The sequence below is a fragment of the Triticum aestivum genome, chromosome 5D (assembly GCF_018294505.1).
Source record: "Triticum aestivum cultivar Chinese Spring chromosome 5D, IWGSC CS RefSeq v2.1, whole genome shotgun sequence".
Lineage (NCBI taxonomy): Eukaryota > Viridiplantae > Streptophyta > Magnoliopsida > Poales > Poaceae > Triticum > Triticum aestivum.
The window spans coordinates 174,327,158-174,345,565 of NC_057808.1; the positions used below are offsets into that span (position 1 = coordinate 174,327,158).

Sequence of the window (18,408 nt, forward strand, 5' to 3'; positions counted from 1 at the left end):
TTGATAGGGCTACGACCAAAAAAATTATATACAACTGTACACGCATCACAAAATAAAGTAGTCACTTGTATATGAACACACTGAGAACTCATCATTCCATTGTCATCGAGGAGTTGGCAATTGTATCATAGATTGTTCGTGCCAACGGCGTCAGGTCTAGCTGAAACATTTTCCCCTTGTAGTGGTTCTAATCCCAGTGACTATCTCCAAGATCTTTTTAACCTTTCTGGTTCAACAAGCCCAATGGCCGATTATGATTATCTACCTCTTTTTTCCATATATCTCACAAAAAGAAAAAACATTTGTGGAATGTTCATCCCCAAATTGCCCTTTACATCTCTTCCACAGTAAAAGAACTACTCCCTCTGTAAAGAGATATAAGAATGTTTAGATCACTATAGTAGTGATCTAAACGCTCTTATATTTCTTTACAGAGGGAGTAGCATATAAGAATAAAGTGACATAAACTCATGAAAGTACTGCTACCATCCATTTGAACATGTCAACATACACAGAAACATCAAATTCGCTGGATTTGGTTGAGCTTTTGGCTTAAAAGACCCTAAGGCCCAATCAAACACAACCTAAGCTGTTCCTAAGCTTTGGGTTTGGAACGGCTTCTGGTTTAGCTGGACCATAAGCTGAGGTAGAAGCCATCTCAAACCAAGTCATAAGGTGCTCTGAGCCATGTTTGGATATGCCCTATTTACCAGATATGCTACTACAGTTGTAGCTTATTTAGTTCTATGACATGTCTCACTGGAAATCCCAATCGAACTGGACCATCTTGTGAACAAAATGGCAGTTATTATACACAAAAGAGGAATCTCCAGAATGTGAGAATAAGAGCGGCGAAGCGTGCAAGACCACCTTCAACTATTATAGTGATGAGGATTTTCAGATGCTCTCAAACTTGCGGTGCTGCAAAACATAGGATAATTAAGCCATTACAGAAATACAGCTTCTGGAGTACTTGGACCGGAGCAAACAGATGGTACATGAGACATTAGTACCTCAGAGATTGGCATTTTGCTTCGCACAGCCTCAACTTTTGACAAGTCGATATCTGCTACTGCAAATCCAGTGAACAGTCGATCTGTAGCAAAAGTTCAGATCATTTATCTAACAATAATATAGGGTACTAGTGGCAATACCTTGTAAAAGTAGTCCATAGAATTTATTTTTTTAAATGAACAAAAACGAACACAAAATTATCAGCATTACAAAATTGACGACTATTTTCCAGCACAACCATATGAAAGAAGCAAATACTGACAAGGAGCTCAAGAGAAAGTCGCTATTGATGGTTCTTAACAGTTAAGATACAAAACATGAAAAGAACCCAATATAATCTTCCAAGTCACAAGAATCATAACTTAGTATGTACAGCTAAGTATAACAAAGTGAAAAGCCATACCTGGAAGTCGAGCTATAACTGTTCCCCATGGGTCAATAATTATAGAATCGCCGTAGCTTTCTCTTTTCTCATTGTGTTTTCCAGCTTGAGCCGCAGCAATAACCTAAGAAATATTGGAAAAGTGTTTTTAAGCTGCCTAACTTCGAAAGTCAACCAAACAATTTTCATATTTAACTGAATTCCACATAAAGCAAAAGCTTTTGAAACATAAGCATAGCTCACTTGTTCTGAATCTGCAACCAGAGGCATATATATGGTGGATTAACAAGTAGCTCATGTACCAACTATTCACCTCCACGGATGTGATGAGGTTTGCACATGTGTTTCATGTGTAAAATTACAAATACAGTAGGTGTCTGTACTCATAGTCTAGCATTAACTTCTACATTATCGTATCTCATGTTGCCAAGTGTCAACTATACGAAACGACTAAACCTACATGCAAAAGTCAATGGGCAGCGAGAAGGGTTAGATTTACGTACATAACATTGTGTCTCAATTGCACGAGCACGAAGGAGAATTTCCCAGTGTGCTTCCCCAGTTACCTTTGTGAATGCAGATGGTACGAGCAAGACCTAAAAAAAGATGAAATGTTGAGAAAAGACTCGAAAACTAAGAAATTTCCTGAACAATCTAAAGGGTATGAATGTATGATGAATAACAACTTAATACAAGGCTATCTTAAATACACCCTCTGTTCCTAAATGTAAGACGTTTTGGCAGTTCAACTTAAACTGCCAAAACATCTTATATATTTAAAAACAGAGGTAGTATTATATATATACTGAGTATAGTACAGTGGCATACACAATCACCTGAGCTTGATGCTTAAAACGCAAACATTGGTAAAGCTCTGGAAATCTCAAATCATAGCAAACAGTAAGGCCCAATCGTCCAAAAGGGCTATCCACCACTACGACGGTATCACCTGATAAGTGAGTAAACATACAATGAGAAATCACATATAAATCTGTGAACTAGAACTCAATCGAAGAATCTGCAGGTACTGTTACAACACTGTTGAATCCCTTCCACAGTCAGGTCTATCCGTATTCGGCTGCCAGTGTGTTTTCAAAGAAAAACATCTTGGTGGGTTGCACGTACAACAAATTGCAAATTTTCCTTGCACAATTTCCTAATGATCCAAGAAAATTTGAAGGCTACTGGATATGTTATTTTTCCTACTTATAAAGGTTGGAGTTGGTGGTGAGTTCACATGTGGGACCACCAACCTTCAACAATAAACCAATGCACCCATACCCACATGTGAGACCAACAATTCTTCACCAATAAACAAATGCACCTCTACCCACATGTCGGACCAACAACCTTTACCAATAATCAAATGCACCCCTACCCACATGTGAGACCAACAATTCTTCACCAATAAACAAATGCACCTCTACCCACATGTCGGACCAACAACCTTTACCAATAATCAAATGCACCCCTACCCACATGGGACCAGCAACCTTCCAAAACATAAATAAATGTACTTTACTCACATACGAGACCTACCACCAATAAACAACTACATTACTACATTACTACTTTTATGTGAGATCAACACTTAAAGAAAGAACACATAACAAATGCAAAAATGCAACTCACTCAAAATAATGCCCTTCTTTTTAGTTTCTTCCTAACCAATTTCTCCCGTTTCTATATGGTTCCATATCATAGAATTATGAGAGTGGACAAATTGCAATTCCAAAGCGACGATAGCCATTGTCCTACCATTGTGCCTTGTGCAGTCAACTTACTAATTGTCTATTCCCATATTTTTCAACATTCAAAATGTTGTGTCTTGCAATGATCGCTTAAGATTCTCCAATGCCCACCGTATGATTTTTTATAGTATTTCTGTTCTTTTTAATCGTAAACGATGTGCAAAGGCTGCATGACATAATATTTTGATGACTTTCTAAGACAGTGACTGAACTCGTATTTTATAATTTCGTAGCAACACACGGGCGTCGTGCTAGTTTGTATAAGAGTTGGACTTTTTGGAAAGACAATATAAGAAGGTCCCTACCCAGCCTCATATATGTGAATTGTGAGCGGCATAAAAGAAGGCAGAGGAATATGGGGTAGTCTACAAACCTTAAATTTCTAACAGTGTTCTCTTGCATCTATGGGGAAAAACAGAGCATGGACGGTTGCATAAGTACTTATCAACAGAATGTCTTCCTAAAACGGCATCCGCTCTCTGATGGACAATTTGCGTCTGCATATATGCAGAATAGTATTGCTTCTGTTGTTATAATATCTGAAGCTGCAAAAATATGCTTCGCAACTACGTATATCATAGATTTCGATAAAAGCAATCTGAAAACATGTGATACATAGTTCATTCACAATATAGATTTCGATAAAATCAATCTGGAAACATGTGTATGCATAGTTCACTCCCTCAGGATAACTTCGAATGTCAAATGCATACAATTCCAAAGCCGGACTCCAACCCAACTCAATAGCCAAGACTAACGGACTTTGGACTAAGCCAAGTCCACAACCAAGGTCATGTACAATGCAAGGTGTTTTAAAAAATTAACCAGCTTTACCTTAAGCACGGTGCATATTTGTGGGGAGCAAATGTGTCTAGAAAAATAAACCGGCTCTACCTTGAGAATCGGTACTTACTTCTAGAGACCAGATGCTTAACTACGCAACCCAGCTATAGATATAAGCACTGATGTTTCCACAAAAATTGGATTATTTAACGAAACACCTCTGTAAGCAGCTTGCATTGTTGTAAATATGGGCCATCTTTTTTCTTATCTTGTATTACATTATTTAAAATATGTACTCCCTCTGTAAAGAACTATAAGAGCGTTTAGATCACTAGTGATCTAAACGCTCTTATATTTCTTAACGGAGGGAGTAATTCATTACAAGTGGGTGAAGTACTGCCTTCTCTTAAATACTACTCCCTGCGATCCAAAACAAGTGTCTGTGGTTTTAGTTCAAATTTGAACTAAAATCACCTCACTTATTTTGGATCGGAGGGAGTAGTTCTTTCTTTGAAAAAATGAACTCCAAGGGACTGAACCAGCAAATCTTGAGATTGACGAAGTGACCATGGACACATTGTACTTCACAGGTCCACCATACTGCTAAAAAATGTGATCACCCATGCCGAGTTTAGGACTGTAACCTAGGGGGACAGATTCTTTCACAAGGAATCTAGCCCGGCCCGAAGTCAACCGTGACGTCACATCGGACCTGCGCGGACAAGACGTCCACACCCTGGCCACTGTTGATGAATAAGTGGACACTGCGCGCCCGTCATGCGTCATCGTCTACAGTGTTGTTAGGCGCCGCGGGCCCTTCCCTGTCCCCTGGGCACCAGCCTATAAGGCGTGCCAGGGAGCCTCCTGTGGAGTCATGCTCGTGGACGCCCCTCCCCGCACCCTCAATGCTCACGGCTGCTCTGCTCCGTTCCCCTCGCTCCCCATCGTGCACCGCATTCCTCCCATGGCCGCCGGCTCCCGGCCTCACTCCCTCTCTCTTTGCCAGCCTCCCGAGCTCCGTCGCCGCGCCTGCCGCGTCGAGCCGCCTGTCCTCGACCTCCAGCTCCAGCAGCCACGCATCTTCGTCTCTGCAAGTCATCCGCCGCCACCACACCGACTCTGGCCGCCCACAAGCCCGACGCCGTGCCGTTCCGCGCGCGCCCCGCAGCTCCGCCGCCGGAGCCCATCGTCCTCGCCTCCATGATCTGCAGCGCACCTGCCTGACTCACCGCCGACACCGTGGTCCTCCATTCCTCCGCAGACCGACACCGAGTGCCTCGCGTCACTGTTCTCTTCCATGCAAGCCCCTCTTTGCCTTGTCTCCCTGGTCGCTACTCCCTACCGCCAGATCCCTCCGTTCTGAATGCCGTCGTGCTCGACACCTACTCGGCAGCCAGGCAGCGCTTCCCAGAGCTGTCACCGTCCTCGCGCCAAGCCACCGGAACGCCCCTGCCTCGACGTCCCCGCGCCCGAGGAGGGACATGAGGCAGTGCCTCCTCGCGCCGGCAACCAGGCCAGCTGCCCCATCTTGGCACCGCGCTCAACACCCCTTTCCTTCGCCAGTCCGTCGCCGGGCATGGACGCCCGCCTCCCACGGCACTTCCTATGTTGGCCCCCTCCTCAACCACCAATGCCAGTTGCGTCGCCTGGGTCTCCGCCGCGCTCAGCCCGCTCCAGCGGGCTCACCCTCGCGTCGCCGCTCTGCTCACTCGCCGCGCTCGACCTCATCGTCGCGCTCCTCCTGCTGCCCAACGACTCCACCGCCTCTTCCCACTTCGGGAGCCCCGTGTCCTTCGCCGCCGTCCCGCTGCGGCCACGTCGCCCCGTTCCCGGCGACACCCAGTGGGTGCGGAGGAGCTGGGCCGCACCTCTGCTCCCGAGCGCCCCTGCGGTCGCGCTTCTGCGTCATCTCGGCGACCGCGCATGCTCCGTCCCTGGCGTTCGCGCACCTCGTCTCGCCGACCACGTCGCCCCATCCCCGGCGTCCGTGCACCCCGGCTCCGGCCACGCCCGCACGCTCGCGGGCTCCGCCCCGGTCCTGCCTGCACCGCCGCGGCTGCGGCCCGCCTGTCAACTCGCCACTCCAGTCGGCTCCCCGCCCGCACCGGCCGCGTCCCGACCGTCGCCTCGTCGCTCCAGCCGGCTCCACGCCCGCATCGCCTCACGCCGCACCCCACCCACCGGCCCGCGCGCACACCGGCTCCCTGCCGCCCCTGCCACCTGCTTCGGCTGGCTGCCCAGGAAAAGAAGAGAATAAAAAGGAAGAGGACGGCATTTTGGGCCAGCCGGCCCTTTTGATTGTCTGGCCAGCCGGGACCAGGCTGGCTGAGGGCCGGTTCGGCTGGGCCAGCCTGCCCACTCAGCTTCTGGCCGGTTCGGGCCAGACCGACTGGGCCACCCCTGAACCGCCCTGAGGCTCGGACCGTCTGCCGGGAGACACCTCCGCCCCGTCTGAGCAAAAAGCAATGTGAGCTCCCGTCCGGATATCTTTGCATCGCGCACAAAAACGGATAACCCCGAGCAACCCTCAGGGGCCATCTCCGCATTTTTTGAGCTGCTTTGCTATTCGGCACGGGCCAGCTAGTCTTGGCTCGGGGCTGGCCGGTTGGCCCGATACGTTCTTCCCCGCGGACAGCTTAGTAGCGTGTAAGGTACCGAAGGCCCACTCTTAGTCCAAAAATGTTTCATGGAACTATTGAAGAAAAGATACCATATCTAGGCACTAAAAATGGCAATTCGGTAAATATCACCATTGAAGAAGACAAATACCAAATGAACTACTCTTTCACAAGGAATCTAGCCACTTGTGAATTGTGATGTGCTCAGTTCGCATCTTTTCTTCAATAGTTCCACGAAACATTTGTGGACTAACATATCAAGGCACCAATTGTATTTACCGAATTGCCATTTTTAGTGCCTTTGTACTAAATCAGCGACAATTAATATGGATCAGAGGGAGTAACAAAGTTTGGAGCATGAGGACGTCCACTGGCACATATGCCCCTGCCCCGCGGGATCTTATTATAGGGCTAAATGAACAAATAACATAGCACTATTATAGCCTATAGGGCCAAAGTTTTGAATTATGTTATTTATAAAGAATGAACAGGAAGCATAATTTAGTTTTTGAGCTTATGCCAAATTGCTGACATCAGCCGAAGCATCCACACCACCGGCTGAAGTATCTTCACCACCGTTGGCCGAAGCATCACCATCAGCACCTCCTCCACCTCCAAACCCAAGACCACCACCTCAACCCTCCTCCAAAACCTCCAAACCCACCACCATCGCCACCTCCAAACCCACGATTGCCGAAAGCAAAACCACCACCACCGGCCATAAGATTTTGAAGGTCCACCCTCCTCCGGCACATGATCTCCATCCTTATCATCTCCCAAAATTCTCTTGTCATCACATCCATGCCCTCCGGATTCATCATCATGAACCGGCCCTCCTCAGCGGTCTTTTCATCTCTCCTTGTTTGCTCCTCTAGAGCAATTTTGCACTCCTCGAAGGCAGACCTCCTCTCACTTCTCTTTGTGCTTGTCTTTCTTCTCGGTCAATTCAACCTTTGTTGCCAAATGCTTGGCCAACAAAGTTTCTTTGATCTTCACCATATCAGCAATTTGATCCCTCAAAGAAACCGCCTCGGCCGACCTCTTCACCCTCTCCTTCTCCTTCCTATTTCCATCTGGCTTCCTTTGTTTCTTCCTCCCTTTGGTGCACCATCACTATCTTCATCATCCTCCAAGTTAACAAGTGAGCCTTTCTTTGGAGGAGCTTCCCTGTCCCTCAACTTCAACTTCTCACTATCCTTGAACAAGAGCCAACAATGTCCAAGTGTGAATGGCCTACCCTTGAAACCCGGGCTTTGCTTGAACAATTCGTTGGCAATGTGATCCTACAAGTCATTGGAAAAGATGCAACGGTGAGATCAATTAGTCATCAACATAATCATGAATTATGAGATAGAAAGAAAACTACCCACATAGTCGTGATAGTGGATCCACTAGGAGGGGCATTTCTCACTTGGGTCAAGCAACCACTCCAACGGCTACATGTTTTCTTGATAGTTATCCATCGGCCTTGAAGTGATTTCAAGGAACCGGCACAATCTTGTGATATTTGTCTTCAATACGTTGCCAATACTTCTTGCCATTTTGATCTTTGTCGGTCACCGCATCGAGAGACACACTCTCCCATGCTCGAATCAAGCAAGTGTCCTCCACCTCGGTGTAGTTTCCGGTCCTTCTCCTGAAATTGGCTTGGCTAGCATCAAACTCCTCATCATGCTCTTCCACTTCGTCATCGACGTCAACCCTCTCCTCCCATCTCCGGATAGGGCTCGGCTTGCGGTTGCATTCCCGTTCAAAATCATCAAGTGGCGCACTCAAGTCCACCATGTTCTCCTCCAACAATTCGCTATATGTTGGATCAACATGGTACAAAACTGTACCACCCACCAGTGCTGCCTCCGTCTCCCTCTCCAATCAGCAGCAGCACAACACCCAGCAGCAGCAGCTCATCACCCACAGCGCCACTGCACCCAGCAGCTTCCTCTGCCAAGCACCGAGAGCTCAGCAGTCAGCCGCAGCTCAGCACTGTGTCATCTTCATCCCAGAATGAGGCTGAGACACACCCAAGCTGCCCCTCCCCTTGCGCAGCAACAGCAGCTCGTCCCCTTCTCCAGCAAGACCTCTTCTTCCACCTCTTTCCTGTCCAACCTCAAGAGCCAGCAACCAGGGGAAGAACTAGCAAGCAGCAGAACAGAAGGACCAGCAAGGAGCCAGAGGAATCTGGACATGTACCAGCCCCGCTGTCGCCGTTCACGTCCCGTCGATGTCTGCGCTGCCTTGCTACACCACAAGCTCGCACGCAGCCCCGCTTCTTCGCATGCTACTTGCCCAGATTCGACGTCTCCTTGCTCCTGCTGCCTCAGCGGCCATCGCCGCCGTCACCTCCTCACGCCCCGTCCTCTGATACAATGTAGGGATGTGGAGACTAAGGCCAACTCCAACGCAGGGACGCAAAACAGATGCACATTTTGTCCATTTGGTTTGCCACTTTGGCCGCTGTCCGGCCTTGTCCGCGCCATTCTTCCCAGTGCACCCAACCGGCCGACCCATTTGGTCCGGCTCGGCCGTTTTGTTACCAAATTTTCTCAAATTGGACATTCTATACATATAAATCAAAAGAACAAATAAAAATGAAACATTGCTCACGATTAAACAAATAATTCAAATAGTTTTTATTACAACACAATAAATAAAAATCACATAGTTTACAGCCAAATGAATTTGAAATTGTATCAAATACATTGAAAGAAAAATAGCAGATACATCTATTGGTTGCCTATGTGTGTCCACATATGCTCAACCAAATCATTTTGAAGTTGAATATGAGTTGTCCAATCACGTATTTCTTGGTGAAATTGGGTGAACTGTGCATATGTTGCTGCTCCATACACAGGCTCAACGTTCTCACCCTGGAAATCAAACCCTTGGTCAAAGAGGCTGTCGTCACTTTCATCCTCTACGATCATGTTGTGCATTATCACACAACATGATGTAGGGTGGAACCCTGATGGTCGATCTTTTCACACTTAGAGGTGGGGAAGAGAGCAAATCAAAGAGAAACACAAGATGAACACTCAAACAGACAAGATCCAATCACACATGTGCTAAATCCATATACACATAGAGGAAATACAAGGATCCAAAGTCAACACATGAGGATACAAAGGTGACTATTTCATCCCAATCCTTAGAGGAGAGAGGTCTTGAATCCTAGAAGGATCTTCCCATGAAGGGGTCTTGAATCCACTTGGGGGATCTTCTCACATGGAGGTCTTGAACTCCATGGGAGTGGTAAGTGGATGAGCAAAGCTCTATCTCAAATGAGCTCTAACCTTTGCTAACCCTAAACGTAGGTAGTAGACGAATATATATAGTCTAGGGGAGTGAAGGGGTACATGGGCCTGGCCCGAGTCGCTGTGCACGGACAGGCATCGGACGTCCAGTAGTTACCGGTCGTCCGATGGCTCGCGAGCGTCCGGCCATCTGGAGGGTGCCGGACATCCGGTGATATGGTTCTGGACAGGCGTCGTCGGATTTCCGGTGAATGTCGGACATCCGGTGTCTCGGGTGTCTGGAAGACTTCGGTCTTCTGGAATTTTGGTTCTGGATAGGTGGCACTGGCTGATCTTCAGGGCGCCGGACGTCCAGTAAGGGTCGGTCGTCCAGTGGCTGTAGTTCTTCTGCAACTCTTCCTCTTGCCTCTTGCGCTTGGTGTCCACGCCGTCTTGTCCATTGGTCGTAGCAAATTCATGACCTTCCTCCGAGTACCTGATCACACACAAGGTCTCCGCTTGAGGTAGTAGCCATGTCTCACATGTGGAATGTGTTAGTTGGGAGAGGAGCGAGTTCACCTTGGTTTCGGTAGCCCTTGCACGAGCTCTAGTCATGGGTTCACGTGGTGTATTGGGAGACGAAAGTACGTCCATGGGGATGACCGTAGGATGCTCCGCATCACAACATGTCATCACCTCCCACATCTTCTGAGTGCTCCATGTTCTAGCAAGGTGCCGAACAATACCCATCAAGATTGGAGCACACCAAAAGCACGCTTCACATCCTTCCTAGCACTCTCTTGTTCTTGGGCAAACCTAGCCCTCTTCTCTCCTATGGGCTCCAAGGTTGTCTTCACAATAGTTGCCCACTGAGGATAGATACCATCAGCTAGGTAGTATCCCTTGTTATATTGTTGGCCATTGACCTCAAAGTTGACATCTGGGGATTGGCCTTCAGAAAGCCTAGCAAACACCGGAGAGCGCTGAAGCACGTTGAAGTCATTGTGAGAACCTGCCATGCCAAAAAAAAAGAGTGCCAAATCCAGAGATCTTGTGATAGCACAGCTTCAAGTATGACCGTGCAAGCCTTAAAATGTCCCTTATATTGCCCCTGCCAAACAAATGGACAGTTCTTCCACGCCAATTGCATACAATCTATGCTTCCAAGCATCCCCAGAAAGCCTCTCGATTCATTGATTGCTAACAACCGAGTTGTATCCGTACCATTTAGTTCTCTCAAGTACTCCTTGCCAAACACTGCAACCACAGTTGTGCAGAACCTATACAATGCCATCACCGAGAATGCCGTATGCAAGCATCCGAACAGCTGCAATACATTTTTTATAAGAGAAGCCAATCTTCCCAAGGGCATCGGGCTTGCAATGGAAGCCCCCCCCCCCCCCCAAGACGGTTGAACACATGTCTCACCATTCGGAAGCGTCACGGGAAAAGCTTGGCGTTGAAAAGTGGGCTTGTGAGCTTGAAATAATCGTCGTAGAGTAGGCAATGGCTGCTTTCTCTATTACGATTCAAGCCCGGGGCATGGCCTCGGATGGATCCCCTAAACATTGGCCGCTGGCTCGAGATGTGCTCGTTGACGACCATAAAAGCAACCACAAATTCCACATCGTCGGTCGATGAACATAGGATGTTGTTGAAAAAAAACTCATCCGAGCTAGCCATCATTGCCCCTTCGGAGTTGTGGTGAATCCGTACCTTGTGGTGTGGAGGAGGCTTGGCCGGGCAAAAGGCCAAACACCTCGGGCGCTGATTACCTCGGACGTGGAAGAGGGGCGCCCGGTGAAAGGACCCGCCCTCGCCTCGTCGCAACAGGCATGTGGAAGCCCGCGTCCTTCGGAGGTGTCTATGGAGGTAGAGGTGTTGTCGGCGACCTGGGCTTCGACGTGCCTTGTAGTCCTCCGATGGCGGCGAGTAGCGGCAACAACGCCAACAAAGAGTGGGCGGCAGTGGCGGAGGGGTCGTCAATGGATGTGACCGCAAGGACTGGGGCGGTGGCAAAGCAGCCGGAACTGGGTGCCTGTGGCGAGGGCGACGAGGTCGGGTGTCGCAGTGGAGGGCGAGGTGAACAATGGTCATTGTGCCACAGACGAGCGGGCTAGGGGAGGGCATTGCGAGCGTCCGCGGCGTGTCCGCACGTACGCACCGGCCCAAATTTGGGCTAGAATGGGTCGTGGCGGACAAGGACCCAAACGGACGCGAACAGGCCTAATGCGTCCCAGCGTCGCAGTTGGCCTAACCTCTCGATAGCTCTGGCGGCGCTAACTGCCAGACATCGACGACCTCCTCTTCTAGGCCGGGTACATGGGCTTGGGACTTATGGGCCAGCCTGGATATGGGCTCACATACAACAGATTTCAAGATTTTCTAACATTTAGCTTTACCGCACAGAGAACACTAAAATATCTGGTAATCCATAATAAATGTCTTGCGAAATCTTCTAAGACAATGAAGTATATTGCAAATGCAAATGGCAAACCAGATACACCATAAACAATTCTGTTCAAATTTAGGGTATCTAGAATAAAGGGGACACAGAGTATTACTGCAATTGAATATCATATTATACTTATAGCATGATCTCTATCATTGAGAGTTGTTTAACTAGACGACAACATGAGTTAAGAAAAGTGACAACGAGTTAGAAATTAAAAAATAATTTCAATATGAGAGTAAACTTATAAGAGAAACTTATGCACCACAGATATACAAGATTTTAAAACAAATCCGATGAATAAAATGTTCATTTAAGACCAACTCTAGCAAATATACATATATTGCACAGAATAGACAAACTTGGAAAACGGGATTAATAAATAGCACCTGCTGTCGTGAAACGGCTTTCCTTATACACCATGTTGCCAGGTACATCCACATCAAACCTTCAGCATAACAATGCCAAGGTTAACTACCGAACTACAGTATTGCAGATGCACCACAACAAGAAGGAAAAAGTAAAAGGAAGAAAGAAGCAACAGTCATTTGCCAAAAGTTCATTATTTAGACACAAGTCCAGAAATATGATTGTGCAGCTCTGTGATATGACGTGACAAATGTAGTTGCGATCAACATTTCTCTTATTTGGAAGTGACAATATATGCAGCTTATAGCCCTTCAATTCATAGCATCATTTGCCCTTACCATGTAAATTGAAGACCTAATGTTTAACATTCTATTACTGGAAGCCCCAACCACATACTTGACTCGCTGCAGAATGAAGCTATGATAACGACTGATAAAATATAGGCAGCTAAAATAAAGTACTCGCAAATATTACTGAATGCAAGTTTCTCACAAATATTATTGAAAGCAAGTTTCTCCCAAGAGCTGTGAAAGAAGCACTTACAAATGAATTTTCCGGTATGAGCTCCTAACTTTTCCAGATTCATCGATTAATACATGAGTGTTGTACTGGTGCGAATCATCCGGGCCCCTTTCTTGAAACCCTCCAAGAGACAACCACATACTTGACTCACTGCAGAATGAAGCTATGATAAGGACTCGACATGCTGATTCACTCCATTTAAAAACCTCAAAATCGCAAGGATTTTTTGTGCCAACAGATAGTTAATGAAGGAGCATTAATTACACTTGCGTACGTATCTACATAAGCTAAAAGATATTTGTAAGCTAACAGATGTACAAAATAAAAAACCACATACTGAATATATAGTTAGAAAGATTCATCTGTAAGATAGTGCGAAACAATTATTCCTAAATCTAAGAGCTGATAGCGTATCAAAGGCTAGTAGGTGAAGTAGAGTGGGAAATCAAAAGGCTTACTCACTACAAAGTACGAGTGAGAAAGCTCTGCTTTGAAATGGAAAAATAAATTGAGAAAGATATTCTTACTAACTTTGCAAGTGAGCAATTGAGAAAGATGTTCTTACTAACTTTGCAAGTGAGCAATATCTCTGCATTATTGGACCATCTAATGGTTCGGCTAGCTTAACAGACTCGCCATCCTTGGATCCTATGAAGGAGAAGACCTCAGGGAAGCAAAGAAATTTGACTCCAGCCGCAGCAGCTTCCTAAGAAAAGATTATCTCATGTTGGTCCATATGCATTTATCTATCAATAAAGTAGGAAAACAAAAAAGAACAGCATTAAGTATTGTAGAAAGAATAAAACCAATGAGGACTGCGATAGGTGCAGCACACACATAACATAGAACTCAGTTTGGAAAGGTTTGCTTATAATTCATCTATTCGTGCATTCCAGATCCCAGAAGAGCATATCAAATGCAGAATTCCTCCTCTTACTAGCTTTGTCCGAGACGAGATGCTACAATTTCTCCATTTCAATAGCCAAAACACATTGTCTGATAACTACACACTTGCATATCTCCTTCTCGCTGCAACCAAATATTTCTTCCAGTTCCAAATCGCAACAGGCGATCAACTCCATGCTACCGGCGGTGCAGGGTTAGATCTTAGGGGAAGGGAGGAAGGCTTGCCTTGGTGAGGCGGGAGCAGGTGGCGTAGTTGGCGTCGAGGTCCCCCACGGAGGTCATCTGTACCACACCCACCCTCGCCTGCGACGCAGCGGAGACTGAGGAGAACGACATGGCGCGGCGGAGGACGGCGGCGATTGGGGGCGAGACCGCGAAGGAGGCCAAGGCCATGACGAGTAGGGGAAGTCGATGCCCAGCCGCCTGGATCACCTGCTCGGGGGGCCGACAGCCGAGGAAGAGGTCCCACCTGGTCTCATCGCCACCGTTGGATCTTAGGCTGGCCATAGTGGGGTAACATAAGAGCATTTTCAACAGCCGCCCAACGCGCGGCGCGTTAAAAAGCAATTTGCAGCGCACTTATCGTCTGAAAAAGCGCGGCGGGCAACGTTGGCTCCAGCAATCGCGCTAAAATTTAGCGCGCGTAGCTCCAGCAGCCGCGCTAAAATGCAGCTTGCGTAGCTCCAGCAGCCGAACATTGCGTACATATTTTTAAATAAAAATGATACTAAATAAAAATTCATAGATAAAAACGATACATAGAGCATAGATAGATAAAACTACGGTCCAACGACATAAAAAAACTACTAGATAGTGCAATGCAACTACAACCTACTCCCAGTCGTCGTCATCGTCATCATCATCGCCATCCTCGTTGGTCTGGTCCGATGTATCGAGCCACATGTCGTCCCAACGAGGACCATTAGCCGAAAAGATCGACTGCCCACCATTTTCAACGATCTCGTACTGCGATAACGCCAGGTCCTTCCGCCGACGCCTGTCCAACCGTTCCGCGCGGCGCTTTGCCGTCTGCTCCGTCCAGTAGGCTTGCTCGTCGGCGACGTCCTCCTGGTGGCGCCGGCGCCACTCCGCCATGGCCCGCTCGTCCTCCTCGGCGATGAGGAGGCGGCGCTGCCGCTCAGCGTGCTCCGCACAGTCTTGGTCCGTGATAAGACGAGGCGGAGGGGCGACGTCCTGCGCCTGCTGGCGCGTGTAGACGTCCTGGAAGTTCATCTGCGGGCGCGGCCTGCCTAGGCGCCACGTCGCCGCGTCGTACGCGCGGGCGGCCTCGTGCGCCATCTGGAAGGTGCCGAGGCCGAGCCGGACGTCGCCGGACCGGATCTCGGAGTAGTACCGGCCATTGGGGCGCTGGCAGACGCCGCGGTAGCCCGACGCTCCTCGGCGGCGCGGCGGCATGGTGGCGCGTCGGTGGCGGGGCGCTGGAGCGGCGAGGAAGCGGGAGAGGCGTGCGTGGCAGCGGAAAAGGAAGAGAGAGTGTGGAATAGCCGCGTGGCGAGCGCCGCAATTTAAAGGCACGCCGGAAGCAGTGCGCCAAAAGTAGCGGGCGAGCTACCGCCTTTTCCCGCGCGCGCTAGTTTCCCGCCACCGCTGGAGCGCGCGAAAACGTCCCGCGCGCGCTGAAAACTCAGTTTACCGAGCGCGCCTTATGGCGCGGCTGTTGGAGATGCTCTAACTAGTATCATGTACTTGGGACTCGCAAACATGCTTACGTGGCAGATAATTAAAGAAGAGAGAGGGTCATGGTAACATAGGTAGATACCGTAACATAATAAATGTTATGCTACTATGTGTCATGCATGGCAATAAATGAGACCACCTATGATACTACTTTATGATACTATGCACTATGGATGTAGTATCATATACTAGTACCATATGCATGATACTAGTATATGTTACTCCCCACTATGACCAGCCTTAGGCCCTTCCCAGTGCTCCACGGTGTACAGGTGCTAAGGATGCCACATTATAAGTAGAAAAATAATGTGGCAAAGCAATTAAAGAGGAAAAGGAGCATTATGGTGACGACCTCTCCTAATGCATTGGTGCTAAAGTGGGGTGCTGAGTGCATTAAAATGCTTAGCAACTAATGTCCCCATCGATGCTTAGATTTTGTAGCTAAGCCTCCTCTATTTAATTGTTTAGTAATAAAACTCCTTCATGTATTGGTTGGTAGTCTTTTTGCCTAGGTCCATGTGCCTAGCACTGGTTGGGGTCACCATAATGCTCTTTTTCCTCTTTAATTGCTTTGTCACATCATTTTTCTGCCTACGTGGCACCCTTAGCACTTGTGCACCGTGGTGCACTAGAAAGGGCCTAAGAACCATTGCTAAGCACGTGGACCTAGGCAAAAAGACTACCAACCAATACATGATGGAATTTTATTACTAAATAATTAAATAGAGGAGGCTTAGCTACAAAACCTAAGCACCAATGCATTGGGACATTAGTTGTTAAGCATTTTAATGCACTTAGCACCCCCATTTTAGCACCAATGCATTGGGAGAGGTCTAGAGCATCCCTAGTAGATCCCGCAAACCGCCCTGATACAAATTTCATTTAAAGTATGTCGTAAACATCACAGGAGTTCTAAGTTCCTGTAAACATCACCAGAGTTTACTCAATTTTCATACTAGTAGTTTGCGCCATTTAAACATCACCGTAGTTTCACATAAACATTGTTTAGTTCATACAAGCTTAATAAAACGGGAATTAAACATAGTTCATACCACGCGACATAAACATAGTTCATAAAACATGCTTCAAACTTAAACTAGTTCATACTTCAATTTAGAGTACTTGTCACCGAAGTTCTGCTCATCGTCACCATCACCATCACCAGACTTGCGGACGCCAAGGTGGTGCTCCATGAAGGAGTTGGAGAGGACGAAGGCGAACTAGTACTCCTCCTTCAACGCATCGAGCGGCACTGTTGCAGCTTCGTCCCCGATGGCGACCGCCTCCTTTGCCTCAAACCAGGCGTGCCCGGTTGCCCGGAGTCACTGGATGACTGGATCTCCATGCCTATGTGCCGGCACTGCTGGAGCGAGCGTCGCGCGTGCGCGCCTGCGCACGATGGCACTCCTCCACCGATGGACGGAGGGAGGAGCTCCCCGCCTCACCATCATTGCGGCGCTTGCAAGGCGGCTCGCCGCCGCGGGCGCTAAACCCTCCTCGGCCACCCCTTCCGTCGCCTGCACACGACATCACTGTTGGAAATATGCCCTAGAGGCAATAATAAAATGGTTATTATTATATTTCCTTGTTCATGATAATTGTCTATTGTTCATGCTATAATTGTGTTATCCGGAAATCGTAATACATGTGTGAATACATAGACCACAACATGTCCCTAGTGAGCCTCTAGTTGACTAGCTCGTTGATCAACAGATAGTCATGGTTTCCTGACTATGGACATTGGATGTCATTGATAACGGGATCACATCATTAGGAGAATGATGTGATGGACAAGACCCAATCCTAAGCATAGCACAAGATCGTGTAGTTCGTTTGCTAGAGCTTTTCCAAATGTCAAGTATCATTTCCTTAAACCATGAGATTGTGCAACTACCGGATACCATAGGAGTGCTTTGGGTGTGCCAAACGTCACAACGTAACTGGGTGGCTATAAAGGTGCACTACGGGTATCTCCGAAAGTGTCTGTTGGGTTGGCACGAATCGAGACTGGGATTTGTCACTCTGTATGACGGAGAGGTATCTCTGGGCCCACTCGGTAATGCATCATCATAATGAGCTCAATGTGACCAAGTGTTTGGTCACGGGATCATGCATTACGGTACGAGTAAAGTGACTTGCCGGTAACGAGATTGAACAAGGTATTGGGATACCGACGATCGAATCTCGGGCAAGTAACGTACCGATTGACAAAGGGAATTGTATACGGGATTGATTGAATCCTCGACATCGTGGTTCATCCGATGAGATCATCGTGGAACATGTGGGAGCCAACATGGGTATCCAGATCCCACTGTTGGTTATTGACCGGAGAGTCGTCTCGGTCATGTCTGCATGTCTCCCGAACCCGTAGGGTCTACACACTTAAGGTTCGGTGACGCTAGGGTTGTAGAGATACTAGTATGCGGTAACCCGAAAGTTGTTCGGAGTCCCAGATGAGATCTCAGACGTCACGAGGAGTTCCGGAATGGTCCGGAGGTGAAGAATTATATATAGGAAGTCCAGTTTTGGCCACCGGGAAAGTTTCAGGGGTCAACGGTATTGTACCGGGACCACCGGAAGGGTCCCGGGGGTCCACCGGGTGGGGCCACCTATCCCGGAGGGCCCCATGGGCTGAAGTGGGGAAGGGAACCAGCCCCTGGTGGGCTGGTGCGCCCCCCTTGGG

General features: G+C 47.9%; 1 protein-coding gene across 1 annotated transcript; it reads right to left on the bottom strand.

Annotated features, from left to right (window-relative positions):
* Positions 1 to 468: 468 nt before the first annotated feature.
* On the bottom strand, positions 469 to 14,465 carry LOC123119986 (deaminated glutathione amidase, chloroplastic/cytosolic). Its single transcript, XM_044539969.1, has 9 exons — positions 14,253 to 14,465; positions 13,691 to 13,827; positions 13,143 to 13,271; positions 12,620 to 12,678; positions 2,233 to 2,345; positions 1,900 to 1,992; positions 1,418 to 1,520; positions 1,014 to 1,096; positions 469 to 921 (listed from the first exon to the last, which is right to left on the bottom strand). Exons 1-9 carry the CDS (start codon positions 14,418 to 14,420, stop codon positions 898 to 900), a joined length of 909 nt encoding a protein of 302 aa, XP_044395904.1. The 5' UTR covers positions 14,421 to 14,465; the 3' UTR covers positions 469 to 897.
* Between the last annotated feature and the right edge of the window lie 3,943 nt (positions 14,466 to 18,408).